Below are 13,997 nucleotides of genomic sequence, written 5' to 3'. Positions count from 1 at the left end.
AAATTTAGTGACTAAAATTGTATTTATCCGTAATAAAAAATATCCATGAAATCTTTTTTATTTAAAAAAATACTCCTACTTTTTCAAAAATTGCAAAAATAGCCTCTAACGTTTTTAGTAAAAAGTACATTATCTACAAAGAAATGTCCTAATTCAATAATAAAAACGCTTGAACTTAATGCCAATATCAAACCAAGCTGATTATTAAAAGTGTCTAAACTCGGTCAATAAAATGTCACAATCCACCTCAATATATCTAACATAACTAACTAATTAACATTTACAAAAATAATTTCATCATAAATCCGATTATAATCTATTATTTAAATGTAGAGAAGTTAAAAAATAAATAAATAATAGGTAGATTAACCACATTTTAAAAATATAATTAAAACAATTTATTTACCCTTTATAGACCTCGTATTTATTGTAACACTCGAGTAGGAAAAATTTGTATTAGTCTGTAGAAATAGACGAGATAATTAGGTAACCTGACCATATTGTAAGGAAATGTTAGGGTCATCAACTGTCAAATTCTGAGTACGGGTGGTTATATTTTCTTTTTTAAATATAATTTTAATCTTTTTTTTTTCTTTTTTAAGTTTCCTTAATTTATTTATTATTATTATTTAATCTTTTTAAACATTAGAACTTTAAATAAAAAGAAAAAAAAAAACTCAAATCAATTTCTTTGAAATCATCGAAAAATAACTATTTAAAAACAAAGTCGTACAATTTTTTTTCACGTATACAGCAACCAAATAAATATTTTAATTTCGCCAATTATTAAATCCAAAATGTAACGTGGAATCCTTTTGGCAAAGCGGTGGGAGATCCGACGGCACAGAAACGAATCTCACCTACTTTTTCAACCGTTGCCTTCTAAGATGTATGACGTCATCCTCAACTTGCACTGCACCGATGGCTATATATATATATATATTTTTTTTTTTTTTTTAATTTCATTTACATTTTCTTTAAGAAAACCCATTTCAAAATTTTAAGAAATTGAGACGTAGAAGAAGGGTAAAGGATGTGATCTCCATTTTCTTGGCCGGAACGATTTAAGTGTTATTTAGAAAAATACAAAGAATACTAACCAACACGTGAATAGTTCTGAAGCTTGACCAGATACAAAGAATAATATTTGTGTAGGAAAGTTGTTGGTCGGTGGCTGCTTGACTATTCGAGCATTTTCCTTTCTCCTATTACTAGAGTGGGGTAGTTGGTTTTGATTTGACAAGGGTCGAATACCTAGTCGAAGGTCCAGTACATTAAATAAGAGGCATTTTCACTTCAGCTCCAGAGCGGAAACGATAGATGATGCATCATCCTTATTACTATGTACGTTGACCAAATTTAGAGACATAATTGAGTCTTTCTCATCGAAAATAAATTTATTAATTAAATTAGTTCGTGTAAGAGAACAAAACATAATTTAATGCTTTATACCATAATTCAGCCATTCAAGAATTTAATAATAAATAATAAAATAATCCATGATTATGTGATTTTAACGATTACATTTATTTTTATTTATATTATTAGTTGGTGGGTTATTGACTAATTCAATATCTTAATTTATAGTATACTAGAATGCAATAATTAAAAAAATTATATTTTAAGTTAGGATACGTTATTATTCAAGGGAGACATTCATACTAGCTATAAAAAAAATGTTATTATTATTATTATTATTATTATTATTATTATTAAGACCCTATAATTTTGAAAATTGCATTATAGCCCTTGTTTTAAAGAAATTCGATGTGACAAGTTTTTTTTAATATTTTAATTATCTTAAAATAATTTCAAACAATTTTATTTTATATTATATTCCATTTTTAAATTCAAAAACTATTCCCACGTACAAAATTTCAAAATGATGTACATTAATTAATAATGTGAAAATTCGAATAAAATATTCAAATCAATTATTAATTTTTAATATTTACCCCTCATAAGTCACAATCAATCATCTATATTTTATTTATAAATCTTGAAAGATTATTATTAAATAGTATCTTAATTTATTAATTATTGAGAAAAATGAAGAAAACAAATAAAATAAAATTTAAAAATAAATAAATAAATAAAGTGGCGTAACCGGTTGGAGTGGACCGATCAACGAAATTGTTCGGTTTGGAAGCATTAGAGAGTTGGTGGATGGAGGGTAAAATAGTAAATATTCAACGTCGGAAATTTCAAACAGAATTTTGGCGTTCACCGTTCAATTCTGTTGAGTTGCTTTTAAGAATATCGTTTTCTTCGGTGTCGTTTTTCATTATTATTTACTTTTAATACATTATATTAAATTTTAGTCATTAATAATTTTGACTTAAAAGTTTATTTATCTTTTCATAAAAAAAAATAATAATAAATTTTTGAAACCTTTTCAATTTGGTGACGGAAAGATATTTGACCACACGTTTTAAAATTCACAAATTTAGTAAACATACATTAAAAGATCATCGTTCCTTTATATACATAAAATTAAAAATGTATGTCTAATCCATCCATTTATTTTTAAAAATTTTAAATTTGTAAGTAATTTATTAGATATAAAAAGGAAAAATTTAGAAATTTATTTTAAAGTTAATTGAAAAGTCGGAATCAAATAAAGTTTAATAATTAAATTTATAATTTAATATTGAAACAAATTATAATTCATATTTTGAAAGTAACAAATTCAAAAATTGGATTTTAATTTAAATAATGGTTTAAAACGTGTGATATAATATATTTATAAATCATATATTAAATAGAAATTATTATTAATTAAATTATGAACTTAAAATTTTTGTATAATTATTATTTAAAATATAATATAAAAAAAATTGAGTTTATAACCCAAAATACCATATTTTTCAAATATTGTATTTTTTATATATAATTTCATTTTAAATTTTAATTCCAAAATTAAAATACAATAAAATCGTTTTTAGAGTTTCACCTAACTTCTCATGAATGGATAATTATTACACTACTATTTTATGGGCTAAAGTCCACACACCCACCAACCTAGCTATTAGACGAACGTGTCGACATATCTCATCCATATTTTTATATATTCATAATTTCGACATTCACGTAAGAGATAACTCGACATTTCTATTATTTTATAAACACATAAGTGTCATGTTCCATCTTTCTTAGAACTTAATAAGACGAGGATCACACAAGAACTTGTATTTTGAATTTGGTCGTACAAGGTTCAATATTTAGTAGGATTTATTTGATAATGAGGTAGTTCCGATGTCTCGTAGAGGTGATAAGGTGGTAGGATTTTTATGAATTTCTTATATTTAATATAATTTTATCGATATCCATCTAATATTTCTAACAAATTGAAACCTTGACTTTTGGCTCGTCTTAAACGCAAACCAACTTGAAATTTCCGAACAAATTATTTTATTAAATATTGAAATTTATTTATTTATTTTGAATTTGCATAATAATTTTAAAGAAGGTGAAGAATTTAAGGGTTGTTGGTAGGCGATTTAATTCCTACGTCATGATTTATGAGTTTGTGTTCAAACAAATAGCCAATATAATATATAACATAATATTTATTTATTTATTTATTGTATAGTATTTATTTTATTTTCAATACCCTAATTATGAAAAAAATTATTTATGGAAAAACAAGACAGATTTTGTCATAAAATAGAGTAATAGGTATTTAGCACGTGGGAATTAGGGCTTTGTTGAGCCCATACAAATAATTCCATTCATAAATAATGTAGGAATAGGTAATAAATACGTTAAATATTTTTATCTCTTTCTTTTTAATAATATATAATTATTCAATTTCATGACTCTATATTTTTTAATTTATAATAATTTATCCTTTGGAAATTTCATTCATATTAAATTTAAATTTTTATTATTTAATGATTTAGTTTTATAATTTAGACCTAACATAAACCTGACTAATCAATTTATCAAATCTCCTTAAAATTTAAATTGTGAAATTGTTCTATTTTTTTTAGTACAATAAGAATAAGATTATATATTTATAATTTATTATATATTTATTATAGTTATAATTAATACTGAAAATTATAATTAAGAATAAGATTGATTAATCAAATTTTAATATATTTTTTTTCTTTTTTTAATTATTTTTTGTGAGAAAATTAAACGTGAAAAACGTGGTAAAGACACGTGAAAAGTGATGGAACTCTTTAGATTTATCCCTTTCCTATACCATCAGTTTTTCCATTAAACATTTATTTATTTTTGTTCATTTACCATTTTTATTTATTATTAATTCTTTAATTTTGTATCTACAAATTAGTGTATAATTAAAAAAAAAATTAAATTTGTAAAATTTAAAAATTTAATGGGAAGTAATATAACTAAAATATTGATTACTTATAGATCTAATATTAATAGTAAAAATAAATATTATACTCATTTGAAAGAATTTCTTATATTTATAATTTTTTAAAAAAATAGGTATGAATTTCAATCGAAATTTTGTGTTCATATTTTTATCAATATCTTTTTAAATTTGTAATGTTACATTTACGTTAATATCAACATTTAAAATTTTGATTCGACTAAAATGCTTAACACATTTTATTATTATTGGAAGCTATCATATCCGGGTTGTTACGATTTATTATTTATTTAAAAATTAATTAATTATGTTCAAAATAATTATTTATTAATATATATATATATTTATTGTAAAATCCTATGGGAGTTTGAAATGGTATGCCGTTGACCGTTTGACTATGGCTTGTACCGTTGAATAACTGTACCATTATTTGACCGAGCTATATTTCTTGTGTGTTTATTCTTGCCATTTGCATTTTTTTAAACAGAAATTTCTAATTTCATAATCTTATTTATTATTTTTGGGAATTTTTTTTTTTTTTTTTTTTGTTTATCGTTGTATTTTAATATAACGAATCAATTTGATAGATGTCTATTTTTTTATGGTTAAAGTCAATCCTATAGTATTTAATTTTTGTCACAGGTATTTTCAAGGTACCCTACAATATCATTGTTATAAACGGTACATTTCAACCAATTAAACTATAAGCCTTCGAAGAGATCAGACGGAAGAGAAGTCTTTGCTTTCTATTGTTTAATACATATATTATGAATTAGAATAAGATAATTAAGCAAATGACCCTTTTGCAACACTTTTCGACTCTATTTTTCATTTTTGGACCTCGTTTCTGAATATTGTGACTTTTTCATACTGGGTTTTGGGAAACTTTTCAATATGGTTTGGTCCTATCTAGTAAAGAAAGTGAAGGGGAGGGGACAACAATTGATCCATGTCATTCCTTATTTAAAGCAAGTTGTAAGGTCCGAAGAACCTTAGCCCCTACAGTTCTATTTCAAAAACTGAAAGCTGACTTGCGATGGCTCGTTTTTCTTATTAGATGTTTTTGAGCCTCCATTGATGCAAATATATAAAAATAGAAAATCAAATTCATATTTTGATACATGGAATTGAAATTACCGTTCAAGTGGCACAATGTTTACGTAAAACCCACAGTATATTAAATCTACTGTAATTGGGCCTATAGTCCAATTTAGACTAAATTTGTAAACTGGGTTGGGCTCAAATAAATTGAGTTAATTGGGCCTAAGGTCCAAATAAAGGTTGGGCCCAAGCCCAAGCCCACGTAGATCCTGAAGTCTTGGAGGACTAAACCTTCCTCAAGTTCATGAGAGAGATAATCGAAGAGCCAAGTATAGATATTATAAATATAATTAATTGGATTTATTTAGTTTTTTATATTTGAAAATTAAATTTATGAATATCATTTTCCTATTTTGCTGTTAGGAGTGTTGTTAACATTTAAATTATATTTTGATAATTTAAAAAATTATTTTTATTTTTTAAATTGTGTGAGAAATCAAATATTTATATATAAATATGAAAAATCATAACTAAGGATTAAAAAAAAAAAAAAACAGAGGACTTTGATTTATGAGGTCATCAAGAGGTTAAAAAAAAGATAAAATAAAAGAAAAATGGGAAGAAAACCTAACTCTTCCTCACCTTCCCCCCTATTCCTCATGCCTCAGCCGCCTGAGAGGCGTTTTCCGACATCTCCACTTACCGGCGGCGGACTCCGACCAGAGAACATTGAGAAGGCGGCGAGTCACTGTTGATCTTCGCTGTAGCTTAACTGATTGGCGTCTCAGCGGCTCGCGAATTGCAACGCACACTCGCGCAGACCACGAACGGCTCCTTGCTTGTTCAGACGGCGAAGCACAGAGACGGGGTGGCGCTACTCGAATCTGATCTTTGACAGACTCGTTCCGGCGGTTCCAGCAGCGTGTTCCGACGTCTTCGCAGCCCGCGAGCGGCGGTCCCCTTCGGCAGCCACCGAATAGACCATCGGCGCGCGTTTGGATGCTGGATGAAAGTATGATTTAACCTTAAATCTTAAGCTTATATTTTCTGTATGGTTAGGTTTATGGAACAGTTTCCTGGTTGATTCTCACTAAAAAGTGTGTTACTTAGAGGGGCCTCAGCCTGGATTACTGCAAATTCGTTCTCTGACGAATCGATCTAACGATGAAGCAACTATGGAAGTTCTCTGTTCGTCGTAGGATCTTAGTAAATCGCAACATTTTTGCTCCATTTTCCTTCTCACTCGCTAACAATTCAAATTATGACATGTTTCATCATGGCCTCCATACTCAATCCTGCTCTTCCTCGTCGCCTGTGCCCTCAATCTCTTCGTTTTCGCTGCTTCCTAATATTATTGAATTATTTTCCAACAAGCCTTCTGACCAAGACCTCTTGGTGAGAAGTATTATGCAAAGGAAGGTCACGGAGGTGATGCATGAACTGATTCAGAACGCCGAGGATTCTGATAAGATTGTGAAAGTATTGGAAGACAATGAAGGCTTCCTCTTACGGAGACATGCTGACAGTTCTACTTTTGTCGAGTTGCTAAAGCAATTGGGTTCACAGCCTCACTTGGCATTGGAGGTGAGTTTAATTCTGCATACTCTTAAGAAAATTGCTTCATATGAGTTTCTTAATTGTATGTTTATGTGGGAATTGCTTACATAATTGTAGTTTGTATTAAATCGTTAGAAATGTTGAAATTTCATTAAAGTAGAATTGTTATTTTTGAGGCTTAATATTATATAATGTTTGTTAGATGAACACGACTCTCCACAATAGTATGATATTGTCCACTTTGAGCATAAGCTCTCATGGCTTTGTATTGGGTTTCTCCCAAAGACCTCATACCAATGGAGAGTGTATTCTTTGATTATAAACCCACAATCATTCCCTAAATTTACTGATGTGGGACACTTTCATCTAACAATGTTGACATAAAGTTGTATCATCTAATCCCCATTTGAAATCAAAAGTTCTGATAGGCCTTATATTTTCAAGTAACTTGGTAATCATGTACAAGATCTTGATAAATAATTTGACGATACTAAATTTCTGATCAGCTTATTCTTTTGCACTTAGGTGTTTAATTGGAGAAGAAGGCAGGAAGGTTCCTTTCCTTTGACTGCTGAGGAATATGCTAAGAGTATTACTGTTGCGGGTCGATCAAAAAATGTTGACCTTGCTGTTGAGTTGTTCACCAAGGCTTCTAATAAGAGGGTCAAGACAACCTCTATTTATAATGCATTGATGGGTGCTTACATGTATAATGGCTTGGCTGACAAATGCCACTCGTTGTTTCGAGATCTTAAAACGGATGCAAATTGTGTTCCTACCATTGTAACATATAACATCCTACTATCGGTATTTGGTCGGTTGATGTTAGTTGATCACATGGAGGCTACCTTGCGAGAAATACATGATTTGGATCTCTCCCCTAACGTGAGCACGTACAACCATCTAATAGCTGGGTATGTTACTGCATGGATGTGGGATAAAATGGAGCAAACATTTTTGAAGATGAAGGCAAGTTCGGTAAAGCCAAACACGGACACTTTTTTGTTAATGCTTCGTGGATATGCTCATTCTGACAATCTTGAAAAGATGGAAGAGATGCATGAGTTGTTAAAGGATCATGTCGATGAAAAGAATTTCCCTCTTATTAGAACTATGATATGTGCATACTGTAGGAGTACTATAGCAGATAAAGTGACAAAGATTGAGGCTTTGTTGAAGCTTATTCCGAAAGAAGAATATCGACCATGGTTGAATGTGTTATTGATAAAAGTCTATGCTCAAGAAGATTGGTTAGAGAGAATGGAGAGTTCAATAAATGAGGCATTTGAGCATGGTACTTCGGTAAATACTCTCCATGTGATGCGCTCCATTATAGCCAGTTATTATCGGTGTAATGCAGTGGACAAGCTAACGAACTTTGTAAGTCGTGCTGAATGTTCAGGTTGGAGAATCTGTCGGTCTTTGTATCATTGTAAAATGGTTATGTTTGCATCAGAAAAGCGTTTCGAAGAAATGGAGTCTGTACTCGACGAAATGAAAAATATGAACTTAGATTGGACGAAAAAAACATTTTGGATATTGTATAAAGCCTACTCATTAAGTGATTGCAGGTACAAGGTTGACCAAGTGGCGTGTTATATGTGCAAGCTTGGGTATGGGATTCCCTCGGATTTATCTCTGTTTTGACGTTCTCGGATCGAAAGAATGAAAATTGACTTATCCAATTGTTCTTATTGGTTTTTCTCATGAATAAGTGCAGAACCCAGATTTCTGAGATATCTTAGGTAAGCATCATGTCTCATTTTTACTATCAGTCACTTTATTTACCTTGCTTGCTTCGCTTGCCTATTACTTGGACTGTTTGTTCCATTATATATATATGACACTCTTTTACTCTCCCATTCTTATTATTTGGGTAGTTGGTGGATTATAAAGATTTTGGGTTCTAATAACAATTTAGTTCTAGTGGATAAAAGGGTCTAAAAACTCTATTTGGGTAAACTGGTTCAAGATCCTAAAATGGGCATTTGCTTTTACCCCCTTGTGAAGTTTGTTCTTTATTTTGTTCTTGCTCCACTTCAATGTACTCTTCTTTTTAATCTTTATTGGTTTACATTTACTTTCTATTTCAGAAAGCTGAATGAGAGATATCCTAACTTTTACTTACCTGCTGTTGGGAACTATGTAGCCAAGTTTTCATATATCTATCTTATACTATCTCTAGAAATTAGACCAGAAATTAGACCTTATCCCTTTGTAGATATGTTTGGATTAGTTAGTGCTTGTCTGCTGTTGGGATTAGTTAGTTGGGATTAGTTAGTGCTTGTCTGATCTTGTAATGGTTCAAGTTCACTGTTAGTATATATTGTCATCTTTGGGCTTTCTCTCCAAAATTTTAAAACGCGTTGGCTAGGCTGAGGTTTTCACACTCTTATAAAGAATGTTTTGTTCTCCTTTCCAACCGACGTAGAAAATTTTACGTACTTGTTTGTTTATTTTGTTTGGAACAGTTTTGATGCTTGCTTGGGAAAATTTTACGTACTTGTTTGTTTATTTTGTAGAAATCGAGCATTCGAAGTGGAATAGAGATTATATCGAGATAATCGAGCTGATTGGACACGAGATGTGAAAGAGAATTTAATTTATGTCCTGAAGAGGCAGCATTTGCCCGAAATCTGTAAAGCATATGGCGCAAACCATGGTTGAAGCATGTGTGCACATTTTTTTTTTCTCTCACTTATGTTCTTTAACAAATTGAGATTTAAATATTTTCTTTTCTTATAAAATAAGATAATTACTATTATAGAACACTATTATTAATGTATTAAGTCATTTGTTGTCTTCCCTAAACATTTAACTTAATGTAATCTTAGTTCAATAATTTTGATTTGTTTTTGTGTCAAAATAACTTTAATATTTTAATTATGGTTTAACCATTAAAAAATATTAGATAAAATTATAAATGGCTTAGTACACTATAATTTTTCCGAAAGTAATTATTATTATTTTTATAAGAGGAGAATATTTAGAACTCAATTTTTTTTTTTTTTTTTTTTTTTTTTTTGAAGAAACAATTTAAAAAATATGTTATTTGCTTATTTAAATTAGTAACTTATTCCCGTATAATTTATATGATTTTCTTGAAATTTATTTGATTATAAATAAGGAATGTTATTAGAATTAGTTCTCACGAAATGATAAAATCATTATAAAATGGTATTGATTATAAGATTACTTACAAAGTTCTATTGAATTATAAATATGAAAATTGAACAAGTATTGCGCGTTGAAATTAAAAAAGTAATTTATATCTCCATAAAAGGAGGTTGACACGTATAAGATTTTAATAAATTTTAAGACCCTAGGGAAGATTTTAATACATTTTAAAACCCTAGGGAAAATTTTAATAGTATTATTAAGTTTAAATAATAAATGATTAATAAATTCCAAAAATATTTCTTAAAGAATCTATGTGAACCTCGCTTAACATGAAATTGTTCTAAATGAAATATATCTAACTCTAGAGTAGAAATGTTTATTGGAGTAGAACTAGAATGAAGAAGCTTTCCACGTTTTCAACTTCGCCTCTTATTTATTTATTTAGGTGGAAATTGGAACGGAGATCCCAATAAATTTTTTTCTATATAGGTAACATTCCTTTTAAATAATTTTTATTTTTCAATATAATTCCTATTAAAAATATAAAATATCTAAAAAAAAAAATTCATATAATTTTAAAAAAAATCAAAATTTAATATTACCATAAGTTTTCAAGTTTTTCCAACCATACTTACCTATTTTGATTTGGGTACGATTTCAGCTCATGTATGTACTTCTCCTACATCCAGACGTCAAAACCTCTGTGATAAGATAAGGAACCACTACAAGAGGAGTAAGATTCGGATTAGCTGTTGATCGAATATCTCAAGACTAGAACATTGTTTGAGATTCGAATCACTCCACAAGCAAGATCGATCATGTCTAGCTTGAATGATTCTTGTTGATCAAATATCTCAAGGCAAGAACACTTGCTTGAGATTCGAATCACTCCACAAGCAAGATTGATCATGTCGAGCTTGAATGATTCTACATGCAACCTAAACTACATAGAATTGCAAAGAAACTTAGCCATTGGCTAAAGAAGAGCACAAATGCTTCTTTTACTATATTTTTCAATTCTACTTACAAATACAACATACATGACTTTATATAGCCTCAAAAATGAAACTATTAAAGGCATTACAAGAGTTGTAACCTTCATACTTTATGCCCATAATTAGCCATTATGTAAATGTAACCTAAGGTAAATAAAATGTCTTAAAATATAATAACTCTAAATTACTCTAAATTATAACCCACCCAAAATTTATAACAATCAAACTTCATTCTTCTTCAATGTGGCATGAATTGAACACCTTTGGATAATTTTGACAACCTTTTCTTCACATCTTCATTGAAGTATATTGTATGATTGATGCCTTTTGGTTCATATCACTCTAGGTATGAAATTTATTAGAGAAGGTAGGATGGTTTGTAGCATTAAATTATGAGTACACTATTTAAGAAACAAATGCTCCATTATGTTGTTGAAGCTAAGCAAAATGTGGGTTGTTTTGATAGCCAAGTCTTGTTGTTTTAGGGTATTAATATGTAAAATCGATATATATATATATATCGTAAAAATAAAAGTTTACCGATTTAATATGCTGACTTGAGCATGGCTAGCTTATTCAGGTTAATACTGTACAACTCGAGTTCAACTACTCCTTCCTTCTTTTTATTTACTAATCGAAGGATTTTATTAAGGGTCTTTGAACCCAAATTTCAATAGTAGAAGAGAAAAATGCTTAAAATATATCTAGAAATCCAAGAAGAAAAAAAAAAAGTCAAAGTCAACTTTGAAGGGCATTTTAGTCATTATAGATCATTTTTCCCAATTATGAATCTTTAAGTAGCCATTATAATATTTCGTGAGGGGTATTTGTAGGGATTGTTAGGATATGTTAGTATTCGAGCCTAACTTGTCGTCGCTAGAATATGAATGTTTATGGCATTAGATAAACTGTTATGAAAAAGATGGTTCGTGGGGTCGAGGCTTCAACATAGACAAGGTTGAGACGATGGTCGTCTCGTAACATGATTGACTTGAAGGATGAGACTGCAACGGTAAGTTCACATGATATTTGATTTTACTTCAAAGAAGTTGATTAGTTATGATCAAGAAAGTTCATCTGAGAACTTGAGAGAGAATTTTGATGTCTTCATTAAGGGTTTGATTTCTTTACCTCTTAATTTTTCGGGAACCGCTCATCACAAGTGCAGACAGGTAACTCAATTATACTTGGGGCTATTTTTTAGAGTGATTTTGGAATGGTAAAAATTCCGTTCGAATCGATTCTATAAATGCTTGGGAACACATTTTTGACATCTTGAAAAAATTAATTTAAATTAAGGGGGTTCATATGCCAGATGACCTAAATGATTCAGACTATCCAACCCAAACTATAAAAGCTGGGTTGGGTTGAATTTTCGAAAAACAAGGTTTGATTTGTGGGTTAGAACTTTTTTAATCGGGTTAATCCAACCAACTCGAAAAAAGGTTTCACAACCGAACCTAACCTAACCTTATTTTTAAGATTATCATGAAAATTAAGAATATTTAACGGTCGTAATTTGTGATTATTTGATATTTGAATTTAATATGTATAGTAAATCAATTTAATTTTTTAAATCATTTTTTTATAAAATGAACAACTCCATGAACCAACCTAAAATTAGAAAGTTGGGTTGTGAACCCTATTCTCGAGTCATCCACTAGAAATTTTGGATTAGTCCAAAATTTTTCCTCAACCAAACTCAATCCAACCCATGGACACGCTTAACTTACAAATTTTTAAGGTAAGAGAGATTGATACTCGGTTTAAATTGGTTCACTCGATATAAGCTATGTCCAGTTCTCTACTATCCATGCATGTTCCACTAAAATTGCCAACAAGAAAATACAAGACTTCACCGTCGAGGATGATTTCTCTTATTTTTTTTTTTCAAGAAAAATGCTCACGAATCACTCAACAAAAACAACCCTAACCCTAACGGAGTATTGTTTTGTTATTCTTCGACCGGGTAGGAAAAGAACAATGAGGATGCTAAAAAACATGCTACAAGAAAGGAAGGCAAATCCAAGGAAACAACATAATGATTTTTTTGATTATGTTCTTGAAGAACTTGAAAAACATGGAACTCTTCTCACTCAAGAAATGGCTTTGGACTTGATGTTCTTTCTCCTTTTTGCAAGCTTTGAAACCACTTCACTTGCTCTAACTTTAGCCATCAAATTTCTTGTCGACCATCCTCGTGTCTTCGAACGAGCTAACGGTATCAACTTTAGAGCTCAATTTGACGAATCGACATACAAATGAATAACTTTTTGATACCTTCAAACGTTGTTAGGTTGAACATGAGGGCATCTTGAAGAAGAGGGACAAGGCAGATTCAGGACTTACTTGGGCTGAATACAAATCCATGACGTTTACTTTTCAAGTAGGTTCATGATCATTATTCTCTCTTGATTCACTTGAAATTTTCTTTTCTTTTTTTTCTTAATTTAACATAAATTGATGTCTTCCATTTGTAGTTCAACGCTGCGACTCGGAAATGTAGCTCGGTTGATATTTCGAGAAGCATTGAAGGATGTCTGAGTATAAGGGTATGAATTGAATTCGATATGACTTTTGGGAAAATGAAAAACGTTCCGGTAAAATGTACTTTTGGTCCCTAAAATTTGATTGATTGTACTTCATTATATTAGGGATGTTCATATGATCCAATAGCCCGACTAATCTGGATTACTCAACTCAAATCATAAAAGTTGGGCGGGATTAATTTTTTTTTTCCGCTTTTTGGGTTGGGTTGAGTTTTTGAAAAATCGAAAATTTGATTTAGTTTGCGAATTGACATTTTTTCTAGTCATGTTAATTTAACCGACTCGAAAATAGGGTTACAATCCAATACTATTATACTTTTAAAAAGATTAAAGATATTTAGCATTTGTAACCGATGTTAGTAATATATTTTAACTAGTAAATGTTTGATA

At 29.8% G+C, this 13,997-nt stretch overlaps 2 protein-coding genes across 4 annotated transcripts; both read left to right on the top strand.

Moving 5' to 3' along the window:
- Positions 1-5,988: 5,988 nt before the first annotated feature.
- On the top strand, positions 5,989-9,732 carry LOC111500290 (pentatricopeptide repeat-containing protein At2g30780). 2 transcript variants are annotated; one of them, XM_023152015.1, is made up of 4 exons: positions 5,989-6,398; positions 6,497-6,970; positions 7,469-8,688; positions 9,466-9,732. In XM_023152015.1, exons 2-3 carry the CDS (start codon positions 6,551-6,553, stop codon positions 8,588-8,590), a joined length of 1,542 nt encoding a protein of 513 aa, XP_023007783.1. In that variant the 5' UTR covers positions 5,989-6,398; positions 6,497-6,550; the 3' UTR covers positions 8,591-8,688; positions 9,466-9,732. The 2 variants fall into 2 exon arrangements, with proteins under 2 accessions (XP_023007783.1, XP_023007782.1); XM_023152014.1 differs by having other exon boundaries at positions 5,989-6,970.
- A 2,244-nt stretch (positions 9,733-11,976) lies between these two features.
- On the top strand, positions 11,977-13,683 carry LOC111465147 (cytochrome P450 87A3-like). 2 transcript variants are annotated; one of them, XM_023109465.1, is made up of 3 exons: positions 11,977-12,230; positions 13,355-13,444; positions 13,539-13,683. In XM_023109465.1, exons 1-3 carry the CDS (start codon positions 12,081-12,083, stop codon positions 13,614-13,616), a joined length of 318 nt encoding a protein of 105 aa, XP_022965233.1. In that variant the 5' UTR covers positions 11,977-12,080; the 3' UTR covers positions 13,617-13,683. The 2 variants fall into 2 exon arrangements, 1 of the variants encoding a protein (XP_022965233.1); XR_002714151.1 differs by lacking the exon at positions 11,977-12,230 and adding an exon at positions 13,034-13,279.
- The last annotated feature ends 314 nt before the right edge of the window (positions 13,684-13,997 follow it).

The sequence above is a fragment of the Cucurbita maxima genome, unplaced genomic scaffold (assembly GCF_002738345.1).
Source record: "Cucurbita maxima cultivar Rimu unplaced genomic scaffold, Cmax_1.0 Cma_Scf00028, whole genome shotgun sequence".
NCBI classification, from domain to species: domain Eukaryota; kingdom Viridiplantae; phylum Streptophyta; class Magnoliopsida; order Cucurbitales; family Cucurbitaceae; genus Cucurbita; species Cucurbita maxima.
The sequence above is the reverse complement of the archived record's forward strand: the minus strand, read 5'-3'. Positions and strand labels throughout refer to the sequence as shown.

Bases quoted from the DNA above. Each gene is read 5' to 3' on its own strand.
- LOC111500290 (XM_023152015.1), top strand. From the start codon at position 6,551: ATGAAGCAACTATGGAAGTTCTCTGTTCGTCGTAGGATCTTAGTAAAT. The intron at 6,971-7,468 runs GTGAGTTTAATT...TTTTGCACTTAG, and splicing joins AGCCTCACTTGGCATTGGAG to GTGTTTAATTGGAGAAGAAG.
- LOC111465147 (XM_023109465.1), top strand. From the start codon at position 12,081: ATGATATTTGATTTTACTTCAAAGAAGTTGATTAGTTATGATCAAGAA. The intron at 12,231-13,354 runs GTAACTCAATTA...AAACGTTGTTAG, and splicing joins CTCATCACAAGTGCAGACAG to GTTGAACATGAGGGCATCTT. The intron at 13,445-13,538 runs GTAGGTTCATGA...TTCCATTTGTAG, and splicing joins CCATGACGTTTACTTTTCAA to TTCAACGCTGCGACTCGGAA.